The following is a 19,016-nucleotide window of genomic DNA, read 5'->3' as shown; positions in this document are numbered from 1 at the left end:
AAGCAACCATCAAAAAGACAGAGTGAAACAAATTTTAGCCCAAGAAGCTTGGAGGATCAGCAAGAAAGGTCTTTATCACTCAGCTAAAAGGGGAGCACCACCCAGGATGAGAGGAGTCCAAACAAACCAGTGGGAGATCCTGAGGTACAGTGCAGTAGAGCAGGCAAACACCAACACCAAGACCCCCCACATGCCGTAGGGTAGCCAACAGAATAGCATAAACCAGCTCCAAGAACCACCATGTGCTTCAGTGCATTCCTGGGTGGGTACCTATCCTCAGTCTGCTGGACTTCCACTTCCTTCAATGTAATCCCGAGGAAACACAGAAAAACCCCACCTGGCCTCAGTGCACAGCAGACACTGCCACTAGGACCTCAGCTCAGCACCAGTAAGCTGCCAGACCGCTAGGGAATCCAGCAGTGCCAACCAAGCTCTACCCTACACCTGCAGCACAGTACCAGATATGAGGATTCCAGGTCAAAATCAGTGCAGCATCAGGTAAACAGCCAAGGCCTGCAGAAACTATCACAAGGAGATGGAGACAGTACACCTTCCACCATGGGAACACACCTCAACTTTTTCAGTTTCTTTCGAATGAAAGAAACCAAAAAAGTGGGGGGGAGGGGTGTGTAAAAAGAAAACAACAAAAAGAAATGATCTGAACGTAGAAAGTTATTATGGTGACACAAACTCAGAAGAGGACAACAACCTCAAAACACTTATGGGGAAAACCCCAAAGAAAACTAGGAAGTGGTCTCAAGCCCAGAAAGATCTCATGGAAGAACTAAAAAAGGAGTTTAAAAATCATATAAGAGAAATAGAAGAAAATTGGGAAAGGAAATGAGAGTGATGAAGAGAATTATGGGGGGAAAAGAGCCTGGAAAACTGCCTTAAAAGTAGAATTGAAACATTAGTTGCTCATGGATAGGCTGAGCTAATATAAAAAAAAATGGTAATTCTGCCTAAATTAATTTACTTATTTATTCAGTGCCATAACAATCAAACTACCAAAAATTTTATACCACTAGAAAAAATAATAACAAAATTCATTTGGAAGAACAAAAGGTCCAAAATATCAAGAGAATTAACAAAAAGATATGCTAGGGAAGGTGGCCTAGCCATAACAGATCTTAAATAGTGTTATAAAGCAGCAATCATCAAAACTCTGGTACTGGTTAAGAAATAGAGGGGTGGATCAGTGGAATAGGTCAGGTACACAAGACACAGTGGTCAATGACTATAGTAATCTACCATTTGATAAACCCAAAGACCCCAGCTTCTGGAATAAGAACTCACTATTTGACAAAAACTGTTCCAAACACCAGAAAATAGTAGGACAGAAACAAGCACAGACCAATGTCTGACACCATATACCAAAATAAAGTCCAAATGGATACAAAATTTAGATATAAAGGCTGATACTATAAGTACATTATGAGAACAGGGAATAGTTTATCTATGAGATCTATGGAGAACAGAGAAATTTATGACCAAATAAGAGATAGAGAACATTATCAAATGTAAAATGAATAATTTTGATTATGTTAAATTGAAAAAGTTTTGCACAAACAAAGCCAATGCACCAAGATTAAGAGGGAAGCAGACAACTGGGAAAAATTTTTACAACCAGGGTCTGATAAAGGTCTCATTTCAAAAATATATAGAGAACTGAGTCAAATTTATAAGAATACAAGTCATTTCCCAATTGATAAATGGTCAAAGAATATGAAAAAGCAGTTTTCAGAGGAAGAAATTAAAGCTATTTATAGTCATATGAAAAATGCTCTAAATCACTATTGATCAGAGAAATGTAAATCAAAACAACTCTAAGATGCTATGTCACACCTATCAGATTGGTCAAAATGACAAAAGAGGAAAATTAAAATGCTGGAGAAGATGTGGGGAAATTGTAACAGTAATTCATTGCTGGTGGAGTTCTGAACTGATCCAACCATTTTGGAGAGCAATTTGGAGCTATGCTCAAAGGGCTATAAAAATGGGCATACACTTTCACCTAGCAATATCACTTCTAGGGTTATATCCCAGAGACATTAAAATAGGAAAAGGACCCACATATACAAAAATATTTTTAGCAGCTCTTTTGTGGTGGCCAAGAACTGGGAATTGATGGGGTGACCATCAATTGGGGAATGGATGAACAAGTTTTGGTCTATGATTATAATGTGCCACTACTGTTCTATAAGAAATGATGAGCAAACAATCTTCAGAAAAACCTGGAAAGATTTATATGAACTGATGCTGAGTGAAGTGAGCAGAACCAGAACATTGTACACAGTAAGAGCCACAGTGTGCGATAACTGACTTTGCTCTTCTCAGCAATGAAAGGACCTAAAACAATTCCAAAACACTCATGATGAAAAATGCCATCCACATCCAGAGAAATAAATATGGAGTCTGAATGCAGATCGAAGCATACTATTTGCCCGCTTTTTTCTTTTTGTTTTGTTTTTTCTTTCTCATGGTTCCTCACATTCATTCTAATTCTTCTATACAACATGACTAATTTGAAAATACTTTTAATAATAATGTATATGTATAACCTACATTGGATTACATGTTGTCTTTTGGAGGGGGAGGGGAGAGAGGAGGAGAAAAATTAAAAGTTATGAAAGTACATGTTGAAAACTAAAAGTAAATTAATTTATTTTTAAAAAGTAGAATTGGCAAAATGGAAAAGGAAATATAAAAATCCACTGAAGAAAACAACTGTTTAAAGAGTACAATTGGGGGAGCCATGAAACAGTGAGCTGTGGCAGTTATCAGACTTCTCAACCCACAATGGCCAAAAAGCAGATTAGGTGGAAACTGCAAAATCAGGTTCAGAGCAGTCAGGCCGCCAGCTCTGGGGGTAGCGGAGGTCTTGCAGCTGTGGCAGTTGCAGCAGCAAGAAGTTCCTGAGTCTGCCTCCAGAGGGCCAGTGTCAGCCACTTCCCGAGTCCCTGGCTTACAAGGTGGGAGGAATCTAGCAGCAGATCAGAGCAGGAATGCTAGGAGCAGTTTGAGGGCACAAAGGCAGATTCTCTTGCTGTGCCCTGCTTGGATCTGAATTGGGCTCCTGGTTGGCGGTTATTGAGGGAGGAGGAGCGCTGCTGTGACAGAGCCAAGGGTGATGGTGGAGTAGAAGTAGCTCTGAAAAGAGCAGTGCTTGGACCCTAAAGCTTGGGAAAAAGTACTCTACAAGCAGTCATATCCTAACAAAAAGCTCAAGGTTCAAGTAGCTGGCTGGGAATATGAACAGGCAGTGAAAAAGAACTCAGATTCAAACTCAGACTCAAACTCAAACTCTAGATTCCTTTTTTGGTGACAAAGAAAATCAAATCATACAGCCAGAAGAAGTCAACAAAGTCTACATAAAAAGCCTCCAAGAAAGAAATGAATTGGGCTCAGGCCATGGAAGAGCTCAAAAATCATTTGGAAAAGTGAGTAAGAGAAGGAGAGGAAAAAATGGGAAGAGAAATGAGAGTGATGCAAGAAAACCATGAAAAACAAGTAAATGACTTGCTAAAGGAGAAAATAACACCTTAAAGAATAGATTAACCCAAAGGGCAAAAGAACTCCAAAAAGACAATGAGGAGAAGAATGCCTTTAAAGGCAGAATTAGCCAAATGGAAAAGGAGGTCCAAAAGACCACTGAAGAAAATACCACCTTAAAAATTAGTTTTGGGGGGGTGGAGCCAAGATGGCGGCTGGTAAGCAGGGACTAGAGTGAGCTCTGTACCCGAGTCCCTCCAAAAACCTATAAAAAATGGCTCTGAACCAATTCTAGAAAGGCAGAACCCACAGAACAGCAGAGGGAAGCAGGGCTCCAGCCCAGGACAGCCTGGATGGTCTCTGGGTGAGGTCTATCCCACACGGAGCTTGGAGCTGGGAGCTGGGAGCTGGGAGCTGGGAACGGAGTGGAGCAGAGCCCAGCCTGAGCGGCGTGGACCATCCAGACCAGAGGCCGGGCGGAGGGGGCCCTAGCGCCCTGAATATGTGAGCTGCGGCAGTTACCAGACCCCTCGACCCACAAACACCAAAGACTGCGGAGAAGGTTAGTGGGAAAAGCTGCGGGAGTGGAAGGAGTTCGAGGTTCGGCTTCCAGCCCCGGGGGCAGCGGAGGTGGGGCAGCTACAGCTGTTGTTACTTCCAGCTCCAGGACCACCTGGTGGGAGGAATTAAGTGGCGGATCAGAGCAGGAGTGCAACAGCCTGCTGAAGATCTAAGCCCAGTCTAGACTGGGGGTTCTTGGGGAAGGAGGAGTGCGGGTCTGACAGAGCTGGCACCTCCCCCCCAAACGTGGAACATAGAACTCGTTAGTCTACAAGCAGTCATACCCCACTGAAAAACTCAAGGGTCAAGTTAGTTGGTTGGGAATATGGCCAGGCAGGGAAAACGTGCCCAGATTCAGTCTCAGACTTTGGATTCTTTCTTTGGTGACAAAGAAGACCAAAACATACAGCCTAAAGAAGACAACAAAGTCATAGAGCCTACAACAAAAGCCTCCAAGAAAAACATGAACTGGCCCCAGGCCATAGAAGAACTCAAAAAGGATTTGGAAAAGCAAGTTAGAGAAGTAGAGGAAAAATTGGGAAGAGAAATGAGAAGGATGCGAGAAAACCATGAAAAACAAGTCAATGACTTGCTAAAGGAGACCCAAAAAAATACTGAAAAATACACTGAAGAAAACAACACCTTAAAAAACAGACTAACTCAAATGGCAAAAGAGCTCCAAAAAGCCAATGAAGAGAAGAATGCCTTGAAAGGCAGAATTAGCCAAATGGAAAAGGAGGTCCAAAAGACCACTGAAGAAAATACTACCTCAAAAATTAGATTGGAGCAAGTGGAAGCTAGTGACTTTATGAGAAATCAGGATATTATAAAACAGAACCAAAGGAATGAAAAAACGGAAGACAATGTGAAATATCTCCTTGGAAAAACCACTGACCTGGAAAATAGATCCAGGAGAGAGAATTTAAAAATTATTGGACTACCTGAAAGCCATGATCAAAAAAAGAGCCTAGATACCATCTTTCAAGAAATTATCAAGGAGAACTGCCCTGATATTCTAGAGCCACAGGGCAAAATAGAAATTGAAAGAATCCATCGATCGCCTCCTCAAATAGATCCCAAAAAGAAATCTTCTAGGAATATTGTCGCCAAATTCCAGAGCTCCCAGATCAAGGAGAAAATACTGCAAGCAGCCAGAAAGAAACAATTTGAGTATTGTGGAAACACAATCAGAATAACCCCAGATCTGGCAGCTTCTACATTAAGAGATCGAAGGGCTTGGAATGCGATATTCCGGAGGTCAATGGAGCTAGGATTAAAACCTAGAATCACCTACCCAGCAAAACTGAGTATCATGTTCCAGGGCAAAATATGGATTTTCAATAAAATAGAGGACTTTCAAGCTTTCTCAGTGAAAAGACCAGAACTAAATAGAAAATTTGACTTTCAAACACAAGAATCAAGAGAAGCATGAAAAGGTAATCAAGAAACGGAAATTGCAATTTACTAAAGTTGAACTGTTATGTTTACATTCCTACATGGAAAGAAATGGAAATTGCAATTTACTAAAGTTGAACTGTTATGTTTACATTCCTACATGGAAAGATGATGTGTATGATTCATGAGACCTTAGTATTAGGGTAGTTGAAGGGAATATGCATATATATGTATGTATATGTTTATGTATATATACAAGTGAATGTGTATGTATGTATATATCTATGTGTATATGTATGTATGTGTGTGTATGTGTATATATATATATGTGTGTGTTTATATATGTATATATATATATGTATATATATGTAAAAGAGAGAGAGCAGACACAGGGTGAGTTGAAGATGAAGGGAAGATATCTAAAAGAAATAAAATGAAATTAAGGGATGAGAGAGCATCATACTGAGAGAGGGAGATAGGGAGAGATAGAATGGGGTGGATTATCTCGCATAAAGGTGGCAAGAGGAAGCAGTTCTGTGGGAGGAGGGGAGAGGGCAGGTGAGGGGGGAATGAGTGAACTTTGCTCTCATCAGATTTGGCCTGAGGGGGAATACCATACATACTCAGTTGGGTATCTTACTCCACAGGAAAGAAGAGGGAGGAAGATAAAAAAAAATAAAAGGGGGGGGGTGATGGAGGGGAGGACAGATGGGGGTGGAGGTAATCAAAACAAACACTTTGGAAAGGGGACAGGGTCAAGGGAGAAAATTCAATAAAGGGGGATGGGTTGGGAAGGAGCAAAATGTAGTTAGCCTTTCACAACATGAGTATTGTGGAAGGGTTATACTTAATGATACATGTGTGGCCTAGGTTGAATTGCTCGACTTCTTAGGGAGGGTGGGTGGGAAGGGAAGAGAGGAGAGAATTTGGAACTCAAAGTTTTAAAATCAGATGTTCAAAAACAAAAAAAGTTTTTCCATGCAGCTAAAAAATAAGATACACAGGCAATGGGGCATAGAAATTTATCTTGCCCTACAAGAAAGGAAGGGAAAAGGGAATGAGAGAGGAGGGGGATGATAGAGGGGAGGGCTGACTGGGGAACAGGGCAACCAGAATATAAGCCATCTTGGAGTGGGGGGGAGGGTAGAAATGGGGAGAAAATTTGTAATTCAAACTATTGTGAAAATCAAAGCTGAAAACCAAATATGTTAAATAAATAAATTTAAATTAAAAAAATGCTTCTATAAAAAAAAATTAGTTTGGAGCAAGTGGAGGCTAGTGACTCTATGAGAAATCAAGATATTATAAAACAACCAAAAGAATGAAAAATGTGAAATATCTCACTGGAAAAACCAGTGAGCTGGAATATAGATCCAGGAGAGATAATTTAAAAATTATTGGACTACCTGAAAGCCATGATCACAAAAAGAGCCTAGCCATCATCTTTCAAGAAATGAAGGAAAACTGCCCTGATATTCTAGAGCCAGAAGATAAAATAGAAATTGAAAGAATTCACTGATCACATCTTGAAAAAGATCACAAAAAGAAAACTCCTAGGAATATTGTCGCCAAATTCCTGAGTTTCCAGTTCAAGGAGAAAATACTGCAAGCAGCCAGAAAGAAACAATTTGAGTATTGTGGAAACACAAGATCTAGCAGCGTCTGCATTAAGGGATCGAAAGGCTTGCAATATGATATTACAGAGGTCAAAGAAGCTGGGATTAAAACCAGGAATTACCTACCCAGCAAAACTGAGTATGATGCTCCAAGGCAAAATATGGATTCTCAATAAAATAGAGGACATTCAAGGTTTCTCATTGAAAAGACGGGAGCTGAATAGAAAATTTGACTTTCAAATACAAGAATCAAGAGCAGCATGAAAAGGTAACCAAGAAAGAGAATTCATATGGGACTTACTAAAGTTGAACTGTTATGTTTACATTCCTACATGGAAAGATGATGTGTGTAATTCAGGAGAGCTTTCTCAGTATTAGGGGAGTTGAAGGGAATATAGACAGTAGTCACAGGATGAGTTGAATATGAAGGGATGATATCTGGAAAAATGGAATAAATTTAAGGGGTGAGAGACGAATATATTGAGAGAGGGAGAAAGGGAGAAATAGAATGGAGTAAATTATCCCACATAAAAGTGGCAAAAAACATCAGTTCTGTTGGAAGGGAAGAGGTGACAGGTGAAGGGGAATGAGTTAATCTTACTCTCATTGGATTCAACCTGAGGAGGAAATAATGTATACACTCAACTGGTATCTTACTCCACAGGAAAGTAAGCTGAGGGGGATGAAAAGGGGGATGATAGAAGGGAGGGCACATAGGGGGAGGAGATAGTCAAAAGCAAACACATTTGAAAAGGGACAGGGTCAAGTGAGAAAACTGAATAAAGGGGGACAGGACAAGATGGAAGGAAATATAGTTAGCCTTTCACAACATGAGCATTTTGGAAGTGTTTTACATAATGATACATGTGTGACCTATGTTGAATTGCTTGCCTTCCTAGGCAGGGTGGGTGGGAAGGGAAGAAGGGAGAGAATTCAGAACTCAAAGTTTTAAAAGCAGATGCTTTAAAAAAATAATTTTTTGCAATGCAGCTGGGATACACGATATATAGGGAATGGGACATAGAAATCTATCCTGCCCTACAAGAAAGTAAGGCGAAAGGGGATGAGGGATGGGGTGAAAGAGGGGAAGGCTGACTGCAGAACAAGGCAATCAGAATGTATGCCATCTTGGAGTGGGGGGGCGGGTAGAAATGGGGAGAAAATTTTTAACTCAAAATCTTGTGGAAATCAATGTTGAAAATTCAAATATTAAACAAAATATATACAGAAAAAGAGTGTAATTGAACAAATGGAAAAGAAGTACAAAAGCTAAACAAGGAAAGCAAATACCTTAAATTTGGCAAGCAGAAATTAATGACTCTATGAGACACCAAGAATCAATTAAACAAACTAAAAAGAATGAAAAAAAGGAAGAAAATGTAAAATATTTCATGGGAAAAACAACTGACCTGGAAAACAGACCCAAGAGAGAATATCAGAATCATTGGACTGTCTAAAACTCATAATCAAAAGGAGGACCTGAACAGCCACTTTGTTTTTTTTTAGATTAATTTCTTTTTAGTTTTCAACATTCATTTCCAAAAGATCTTGAGTTACAAATTTTCCCCCCATCTCTACCCTCTTCTACATCCCAAGATGGCATATATTCTGATCTCCCCTTTCCCCAGTCTGCCCTCCCTTCTATCACCCCACTCACCCCCTTATCCCCTTTCCCCTTACTTTCTCATAGGACAAGATAGATTTCTATACCCCATTTCCCATTTATCTTATCTCCCAGTTGCATGTAAAAGCAATTTTAAAATTTGTTTTTAGAACTTTGACTTCCAAATTTTCTTCCTTCTCCCCTTCCCACCCACCCACCCTGCTTGAAAAGGCAAGCAACAGGTTATACGTGTATCATTATACAAAAAACTTCCATAATAGTAAGTTGTGAAAGCCTAACTGTATTTCCTCCATCATATCTCGTCGCCCCCTTAATTCAATTTTCTCTTTGACCCTGATCCTTTTCAAAAGTGTTTGATTTTGACTGATCCCTTCCCCAATCTGCTCTCCTTTCTATCATCTACCCTCATATTCCCTCCCCCCCTACTTTCCATTATGGTAAGATACCCAAGCCAAATCCATGAAAGTAAGGTTCACTCATTCTCTTTCTCCTAGCCCCACTTCCCTTCTATTATAACAGCTTTTTCTTGCCTCTTTTATGTGAGATAATTTACCACATTCTATCTCTCCCTTTCTCCCTCTCCCAATATATTCCTCTCTCGACCCTTAATTTTATTTTTTGATATCATCCCTTCATATTCAACTCACCTTGGGCCCTGTGTCTGTGTATATGTGCGTGTATATGTGCGTGTATATGTGCGTGTATATATATATATATATATATATGCACATATACACATGTACGTATGTGTGTATATGTATATGTGTATATATGTATTGCATATGCAACTATGCATGCATGTATGCATGTATGCATGTATGTATGTATATACCCTTCAAATATCCTAATACTTAAAAAGGTCTCAAGAGTTACAAATATCTCCTTTCCACGTAGGAATGTAAACAGTTCAAATTTAGTAAGTCCCTTCTCATTTCTCTTTCCTCTTTACCTTTTCATGCGTCTCTTGATTCTTGTATTTGAAAGTCAAATTTTCTATTCAGCTCTGGTCTTTTCATCAAGAATGTTTGAAAGTCTTCTATTTCATTGAAAATCCATTTTTCACCCTGAAGTATTCTACTCAGTTTTGCTGAGTAGGTGATTCTGGATTTTAATCCTAACTCCTTTGACCTCCAGAATATCATATTCCAAGCCCTTCGATTCTCTAATGTAGAAGCTGCTAGATCTTGTATTATTCTGATTCTGTTTCCACAATCTAGAATTGTTTCTTTCTGGCTGCTTGCAATATTTTCTCCTTGTCCTGGGAACTCTGGAATTTGGATACAATAATCCTAGGAATTTTCATTTTGGGATCTTTTTCAAGAGGTGATCGGTGGATTCTTTCCATTTCTAATTTACTCTCTTGTTCTAGAATATCAGAGTAGTTTTCCTTTTAATTTCTTGAAAGATGATATCTAGGCTCTTTTTCTGATCATGGCTTTCAGGTAGTCTAATAATTTTTAAATTATCTCTTTTGGATCTATTTTCCAGGTCAGTGGTTTTTCCAATGAGATATTTCACACTCTCTTCTATTTTTTCATTCTTTTGGTTCTGTTTTTATAATTTCTTGATTTCTCACAAAGTTACTAGCTTCCATTTGCTTTATTCTAATGTTTAAGGCATTATTTTCCTCAGTCATATTTTGGACCTCCTTTTCCATTTGGTCAATTCTGCCTTTTAAGGCATTCTTCCCCTCATTGGCTTTTTGGAGCTCTTTTACCATTTGGGCTAGTCTAATTTTTAAGATTTTCCAAAGCCTTTTTGACCTCTTGCATGGCCTGAGGCAAATTCATATTTTTCTTGGAGGCTTTTGATGTAGGCTCTTTGACTTTGTTGATTTCTTCTGGCTGTACGTTTTGAACTTCTTTGTCACCAAAGAAAGCTTCTATAGTCTGAGTCCTTTTATGCTGCTTGCTTATATTCCCAGCCAATTACTTGACTTTTGAGCTTTTTTGTCAGGGTGTGCCTTGTCCCAAGCTTCAGGGATTTTGGGCTGCTGTTTTCAGAGCTCCTTCTATTCTCAGGTGGTATGATGCTCCTCTTGGACCTGTTCTCTGGTCTGTGAGGCTGTCTAAGGGCCTGGGACTGCGGAAGCAGCCCTGGCTGCTGGTGCTGCAGCCACTACTGCAGGCACCTCTGACACTCAGGGGCTGTGGCCAGACCATGTACTTCCCTCACTCAGATCCAGCAGTCTCCCCACTGACCTGCTCTGTTTTCTTTGGCTTTACGGGATGGTGAAGTCTAGTAACTGCCACAGCTCAGTGATTCAGGGCCCTGAGGCCTGCTCCACCCAGTCTACTCTGGCCTGGCGGTCCTGGCACGCATGGCCCATGCTGCACTGCGCTCTGTTCCCAGCACAGTGTGACATGCTCTTCCCAGTAACCATCCACTTTGTCTTGGGCCACAGGCGTGTTTCTCTCTGTTATTTCATGGGTTCTGTAGCTCTAGAATTTGTTTGGAGTTTTTTTTTTTACAGATGTTTGGAGGGATTTGGGGGAGAGCTTAAGTGAGTCCCTGTTTTCAAGCAGCTATCTTGGCTCTGCCCCCACTTTTTTTATTGCTTCTGGGACAAAGACCTAGTAGTGGTATTATTAGGTCAAAGGGTATGCCTGGTTTATAGCTCTTTGGGCATAATTCTGAATCGCTCCACAGAATCGTTGATTCTAATGGCTCCTCATCACCTCCAGGATGAAATATAAAATCTTCTGTGTTTTAAAAAAGACAGTATTTGTCTACCTAGAAATATATATATTATATATATAATACATATATATGTGTATGTACGTATGTATGTATACATACACACACATACACAGATAAGTAAATGTATATTATTCAATTTAGCGACACTGGCCTTCTGATATCCCTCACCCAAACACTCCATCTCCTAACTCTGGACACTTTCATTGACTCTCCGCTATAGCTGGAATTTTCTCTCCTCATCTCCATTTCTTGACTTCCTGAATCCCACCTAAAAAATCAAGCTTCTACAAGATGGGTTTCCCTCTCCCTTAATGCTGATTGTCTTCCCTCCAATATTATCTCCAATTTATCCTTTATGTATCTTGTTTATAGATAGTTGTTTGCATAGTAGACTGAGTGCAGGAGAGTCAGCATCTTTCAGCTTTGCTCAGAGAAAAGAAATATACTGGTTATAGGCATCTGTAGCCACTCCATCCTCAGAGACATCAAAACACAGGTCAAACAGTAGGTGTGGTACTCATTCAAACATCGGAAGGTTATGTTTTTTTCTTAAGGCAAAGCCTGTGAGATTCCTTTCCCAGGATACTCTATCTCCTAAATCTGTGACTTTGCACTGGGATTCTCCCAAGCCTGAAACACAGTGCCCCCCTCACTTCCATCTCTTAACTTCCCTCAATGCTGCTCAAATCCCACCTTCAACAAGAAGCCTTTTCTGCTCCTATCTCAACTTCCCTACACAATGCCTTCTCTCTGAGATTACCTTCCATGTGTTATCTATCTGTATGTATGTATTTGTACACACATATATATACATAATCATATATATAAATATGTATGTATATATGTAATATGTACAGTTATATTATCACATCCTTTTAAATGTCTTTTAGGACAGGGACAATGTTTTTGTCCTTTTTAATCCAAGCACTCAGATACCAAGGTTTTATTAAATGCTAGTTGACTAATTGACTTTCTAATACATTAATAAAGAATTATGTGGCATAATATATAAATATGAGTGTATATGTATATGTCTATGGAGTGCATATTCAATTTTCAAACTGATATAGGTGGAGGATCAAATCATTTTCGAGATCACTATCTTAAACAATATGGGGAGGAACAACAATACGTCACTCTTCTTCCCTCACCTCACTCACAGCTATGTACCCAGCCTGTGTTAGATGCTATTGCTGCTTCTTCCATTTCCTATGGGTACTGGCCCCACAGCTGCCTGTGTTAAGTTTTTGCCAAAAGTGATTACATTTGAGATTCATTAGTGACTTTTGAACTTGGGTCCCCAAGGGCCCTTTTGTTTGTGAACTCAGTTGGTCCCCATTCACCTGCAGTGCATTGGACATATGAAAGAAATGTCCTCTGCCATTAGTGTACAATTTGAGGGAAAGTTGTCTCCCTGCCCTGACAGGTCAGATCAGGGGATCCAAAGAAAGTCAGGACCTGAGAAGCCATTCTCTTTCCGATGGTTCTGTCTTTCTTTCAGCAATATATGGCACATCAAATATTTCCTACAGTTAAATCAGGACAAGATCTCTGATGCAGCAGCATTTTAAAGAGAGAGAGAAGACTGGTGTATTCTAGAAGATGGGCTCTTAGGAGAACTCTGTTCTGCTTATTAGGGTGAGGTCATGGATTTGTGAGATAATGTGGCCAGAAGTAGATATATGCTTTTCCACCAATTCCTTGCTGCTCATCTTTGAATCTTTCCAAGGATTTTTAAGTTGAAACTGCTCACTGAGACCAGAGGTATGGATGGGAAAGTAAGTAAGATAATGGCTTGTCATTTCCCTATTTTTTTAGCTGTGGCAATACAATAGATGTGGCTGATTCCCCATACAGGAACAGAGAAACCAGACCTGTCTGAAAGAAGGAAGGAAGAAAGGAAGGAAGGAAGGAAGGAAGGAAGGAAGGAAGGAAGGAAGGAAGGAAGGAAGGAAGGAAGGAAGGAAGGAAGGAAGTGAAAGAAGGAAAATCTATCAATTACAATATATGTTATATGTTTCAGATAGAAAATGAAGTCATTTCTGAGATGCTATTTTTATTCTGTGCCATATGTCCTTTGACATATACTCTTTGGTAAGAATAGTTTCATAGGGCCAGCTTCATACCTACATCGATTACATGCTGGTCTTTGCAATTTGAGGGGTACACCAAAAGCTATCTCCCCACTCTCATGCTGCACACTTCCCAAAATTCACAATTGGAGATATTTCCTTTGAATGAACAAGCTTCCTCACTGAATAAATAAGCACCCTGAGAAGATTCATACATTAAGTAATTTCTTAATTGAACAAGAGAGTGAATTAGTTAAAAGATCCGTTCTAGCTTGGAACATATCAAGCTTGGAACAGAACTCAGAGAGAAAGAAGGAAGGGAGGGAGCAGGGGAAGGTAACTTAAAAAGTGGGGCATTCACTCCCATGATAGGGGGGAAACAGAGTAGTGCCCAGAGTGGACAATGTGAGATCACTAGGCTCCTGGAGATGGGGCTTACAGAAAGAGGGAATAGGCAGGTCCAGAGATAAGCCCCTTAGAAGCTACAGTTTTGTACATGTGGTCTATATGTGAAATTCTTTGAAGCACTAGTGATGGGGGCAGTATTTCATCTTTCATCTAATCATAGTTCTAGTCGATCTATGTCAGAGCACTTTGTTTGTGGAGTTGCCTTTAATATTGGACCTTGTATTACGTGACATGCACACTTAGCACAAGGTGATCCAAACTGTCTTATCTGCCAGAGAGAAGCTTTGTTTCTCAAAGTCCAGGGGAAAAGCCCTCAGGGTTTTGGTGGATAACATATTACAATAGTCATGGAAAATCCATCCCTATAACAGAGTTCTCTTGAGGAAGCCTATTCAAGCTCAGAAGAGAAAAAAAAATAACTGAAACGCAGATGGGAAATGTTCGTTTAGCTACTGAATATCATTAATTGTGGCACAGGGGATAGAGTACCAGCTTGGGGTCAGGTGGACCTGAGTTCAAATCTAGCCTCAGATCCTTACTAGCTCTGTGGCCTTAGGCAGGTCACTTTACCCCAATTGCCTCGAAAAAGAAAGACAATTATAACCAGGTCCTAATCCAAACAGAGGGAAATTGTCTTTCCTCTGGCCTTAGAATGACATGGACAGATATACTGAACAGAGGCAACACCAACAAATAGACAAAATCATCGGTGAAAGGTGATACCTAACTATCTCTGTGGCCAATTGCAATGCCAATAGTATGGGACAGAGGGGCTCCATTGTTCCCGAGAACAGGGTCAATAACAAAATTATCAAATAGATTGACCTAAACCACAAGAATGCGGGCACTCTTGCAAAAATCCTTTTTACTGTACTGTCATACAGGCCATCCCCCAACACCACAGAAGAAAAAAGCAGAATTATGTACTTTCCTCAGCCAAATACATTTTTTTTTAAATCCAAAAAGTACTATCAGTGTTCCAGAATGGAATCCAGCAACTGTATCTCAGACATTATTCCTCTAAATTGCATGACCATTTACTTCTGCCCTTTCATGGAAAGGCGGTCAGAGGTCAAGCTTCAGAGATGGATGAGTTAACTGTGTGATGTCAGTGGTACAGGGAGCTTTCTTTTTTGCCATATGCTGCACATTTTTTGAGCTTCTTCTATTATACTTATTTCCTTTGAATGAAAGTTTCCTTACTGAAAAGGAAAGCAACCCTGAGAGACTTGACATATGAAGGGGTAATTTTTCAAGCCTGACAGTAGAAGTTAATGAGAGGAAAGACAACCTGTTAGAGGAATAGGGCAAAGATAGGGTAATGCTTCCCAGAGAAGAAAGAATTGTTTAAAGTGTACAGCAGGTCTAGATATGAGAGGAAGTAGTTTGTCAGGAAGACAAAGTCAGAGAAAAATTTCTACCAGGCTACAATTCTAGTTCAAGAAGTCATTCTATGTGAAATCTTTTCTATAAAACCTACACAAAAGAGAAATTGCTTCTCCAATGGTCATGTAACCAGGAAATCAAAATCAGTGTTCAATGCCTATGATGCTGTCTGCAATACTGGATTCTGCACTGTATGAGATGGTCATTCTGGAATACAGAATCCTCAATTCCAAAGATCCAGGATTAGTTCCCCTTAGGGGCTTTTGTGTGGAATGTTTTATAGCAATGAAGCAAAATCAATTCCTACAACTAATTGGGTTCTCCTAAGGAAACCTAATCCAGGGGAGCATGGTGGAAAATTGAATGCAGATGGGAAACATCTGTATAGCTACTGAATAGAATTAACTAGTAGTTATTGATAAACTATTATAAGCAAATTCTTCTCAAAGCAAGGTATATTGCGTGTCCTTTAACCTTAGAATCATAGGGACAGAGTGAGCAGACAAATTTGGCACATACAAAGATGCAAAGTATCACTGGCAAAAGGTGGTGCTTGACTATGTGGTTCTTTTGCATTGCAATGCTCTACTGTGATGGAGCAAATAACCTCTTCCTATCTGAAATGAAGATAGGATATTCAATGATCACAACAAAGATCCTGAAATACAGGGGGAGTTCCATTAGGAACCTTGTCCCAGCATTCAAGCTGCCATCTCTAAGTAGGGAAAGATAGAATTCTAGATTTTACTCTGCAATATCTAGAGCCTTTGCAGAAAAAAAACACCTCAAACTCTCTTCTCTACTGAACTAACGCAACAAAGATTCATATTTCCTCTATGACTCTTCCTTTCTCTGAACTTGACTTCTATCATTGTCCATAGAAATTATTTAACAGACTATTACCTTAAAAAAGAGGGAAAGGGACAGCAGGGGAGAAATGTCAATTAGCCAATATTCCTCGCTTAGGTCAATTTTCTACAGAAGCAAAATAGATAGCAGTTTTCATGGTAGAGTTATATGCGTATTGCCTCCACTTCCAAATAATAGTAATATATCCCCTTCTAGATGTCAAACTATTCTTTGCAAGGAGCCATTATCAGCCTTACTTACTGTGGTTTCATTTATTAGATCTTCTGTAACTTTGCTGAAGAAAGAAGTAATTAAATAGGGAGTCAAGTGCCAAGATGTAGTGGAGGGTCAAGGATGGGGGAAATTGGAAAAAAACATTATAAGACTGGGGAAAGTATTGGGAGATAGTTTGGACAGTGGAGAGAAGCCCCCTTAAAACTTGAATTGGAAACTTTTGTAATTGGAATTTTTCTTAAGCTAAATCTTCCCTTCTTTTCTTTGAAAGGTCGTTGAAAGATTAGAAAGACCAGAGGATACCCAAGAAGTACAGAAGAAGGCAGCTGATGAGCTAAGGGAACACAGTTGCATTCAGTCATGTCCAACTATTCAGGACCCAACAAAACATACTATAAATGGGATTTTCTTATAAAACAAAATGGAATGATTTGTCATTTCCTCCCCTAGTGGATTTGGAGTATCATTTTGTCAAGCAAACAGAGGTTAAGTGACTTGTCCGAGGTCACACAGCTTGGAAGTGACTGAAGCTCTAATTGAACTCACCTCTACCTGACTCCAAGCCCAGCCCTTATCCACTGAGGAACCAACTACCTCTAAGGTAAGGGAGAACCAGGCAGAAAAGTTGGTTCACAATCAAAATAATATGGCAATAAGAAATGAGGGCAAAAAATTAACATACACTATCATAAATGGTCACTGTGTTGGTCTTACTTAATTTTTTTAGGTTACAAAGGGATTCAGTGAAGGAAGAGGATCTTCATATGACTATAGTGGGGGGAAAAAAGGAATCAACAAATCAACACAACCTTTACAAATAATATAAATTAAAATTGATTTGGAAAGAATGGATTAGAAGCAAAGAACTGGGGGAGTAAGAAGAAAAATATATTGGGGACAACTCTTTACAAAAATACTAGGCCAGTAGCTGATACACTGCTCAAAGTCATTAAAGATAATGCCATGTTGGCATGATGTGTTATTTAGCCAGTGAAAGATCAAAATGGTCTAAAAATTACTTCTGGGCATCATCGTCATCATCATCATCATCATCATCATCATCTCTATCTATCTATTTATCTATCTCATAGAGATCCATCAACACACAGAAGTCAGAAATGAAAAACCATACAGAGATAACGTTATTCATTCTTCGGGGATTAACAGATGACCCAGAGCTGCAAGTTCTGCTTTTTATCTTTCTGTTTCTGACCTACATGCTGAGTGTAACTGGCAACTTGACCATCATCACCCTCACTTTGCTGGATCCTCACCTTAAAATCCCCATGTATTTTTTCCTTAGGAACTTTTCCTTCTTAGAATTGTCATTCACAACTGTCTGCATTCCCAGATTTTTGTACAATATGTCAACCAGGGACTATACTGTGACCTATAATGAATGTTTCACTCAATTATTTTTTGGTATCCTCTTTGGGGCCTCAGAATTTTTCCTCTTGGCTGCCATGTCCTATGACCGTTATGTAGCTATCTGCAAACCACTACACTATGCAACCATCATAAACAACAGATCCTGTAACCAACTTCTTTTGGGTTGTTGGCTGTCTGGGCTAGTGATCATACTTCCACCACTTGGTGTGGCTCTTGAACTAGAATTCTGTGACTCCAATATTATTGACCATTTTGTCTGTGATGCAGCACCACTGCTAGAAATTACTTGCTCTGATACACAGTTCCTAGAAAGAATGATTTTAGCATGTGCTGTGTTAACACTCATTATCACCTTAGTGTTAGTGGTTCTATCTTATGCCTGTATTGTCAGGACTATTCTGAGATTCCCCTCAGCAGAGCAAAGGAAAAAAGCTTTTTCCACATGTTCCTCTCACATGATTGTTGTCTCCATGACTTATGGAACCTCCATCTTCATCTATATCAAACCTTCTGCAAAAGAAGGAGTGGCTATGAATAAGGTGGTAACACTGCTTGCAACCTCAGTGGCACCAGTAATGAACCCCTTTATTTACACCCTGAGAAATAAACAAGTGATACAAGCTTTTAGGGACACCTTCAAAAGGATTCTATTGATTTCAAAGCTATGAGAGGCAATAGACATTCAGGTGCAAAATTGGTAAAAAGAAAACCCAAATAGCTTTGGAACACTTTGCTCTGGGTCCTGTGACCCAATTTTATTATCTTACTAATGCAACTTTACCCACAGATCCAAATCTCATAGCTCCTTTTCACTCTTATCCAGAAATCCTCACTGACTAAGGCTTTCCCCTCTCCACTCCATCCCTCTTTCTTAAGGATTTCACTTGCTTTCAACCAGATCAATCACCACTTCATTTCTATAAAATCCAAAGAACATTTATTTAGAACCAACTATGTATCATATACTTATTATCAAGAATTTTCCAACCCCTTACTTAATAGTTACTATTCATTTAAGTACCTTTTACATGCGAGGAACTGTGCTAAGCACAAAAATACAGATACAAAAAAATGAAAGACATTCACTATTCCACAAGACATTAAAATCTAATTAGGAAAACAACTCACCAAAAAGCTGAAAAATGGGAGGGAGAGGAAAAGTACCCTACAATAACTTCAATTCATCTAAATGCTCAGCTACAATCCTGTGGCAAATAGTTGAGCTATGAAGATATCGTTGTGGCAGGCATGTAAATGTATACTGTCGGCCTTGCCAAGTAAAAGGAAACT

The 19,016-nt window shown here is 39.5% G+C and overlaps 1 protein-coding gene across 1 annotated transcript; it reads left to right on the top strand.

Moving 5' to 3' along the window:
* The first annotated feature begins 17,455 nt into the window (after nt 1-17,455).
* LOC118851652 (olfactory receptor 6C2-like) lies at nt 17,456-18,394 on the top strand. Its single transcript, XM_036761168.1, has one exon. The coding sequence runs from the start codon at nt 17,456-17,458 to the stop codon at nt 18,392-18,394; it is 939 nt and encodes a 312-aa protein (XP_036617063.1).
* Nucleotides 18,395-19,016: the final 622 nt, after the last annotated feature.

This window comes from Trichosurus vulpecula, chromosome 5 (genome assembly GCF_011100635.1).
Source record: "Trichosurus vulpecula isolate mTriVul1 chromosome 5, mTriVul1.pri, whole genome shotgun sequence".
Classification (NCBI taxonomy): Eukaryota; Metazoa; Chordata; class Mammalia; order Diprotodontia; family Phalangeridae; genus Trichosurus; species Trichosurus vulpecula.
The sequence above is the reverse complement of the archived record's forward strand: the minus strand, read 5'-3'. Positions and strand labels throughout refer to the sequence as shown.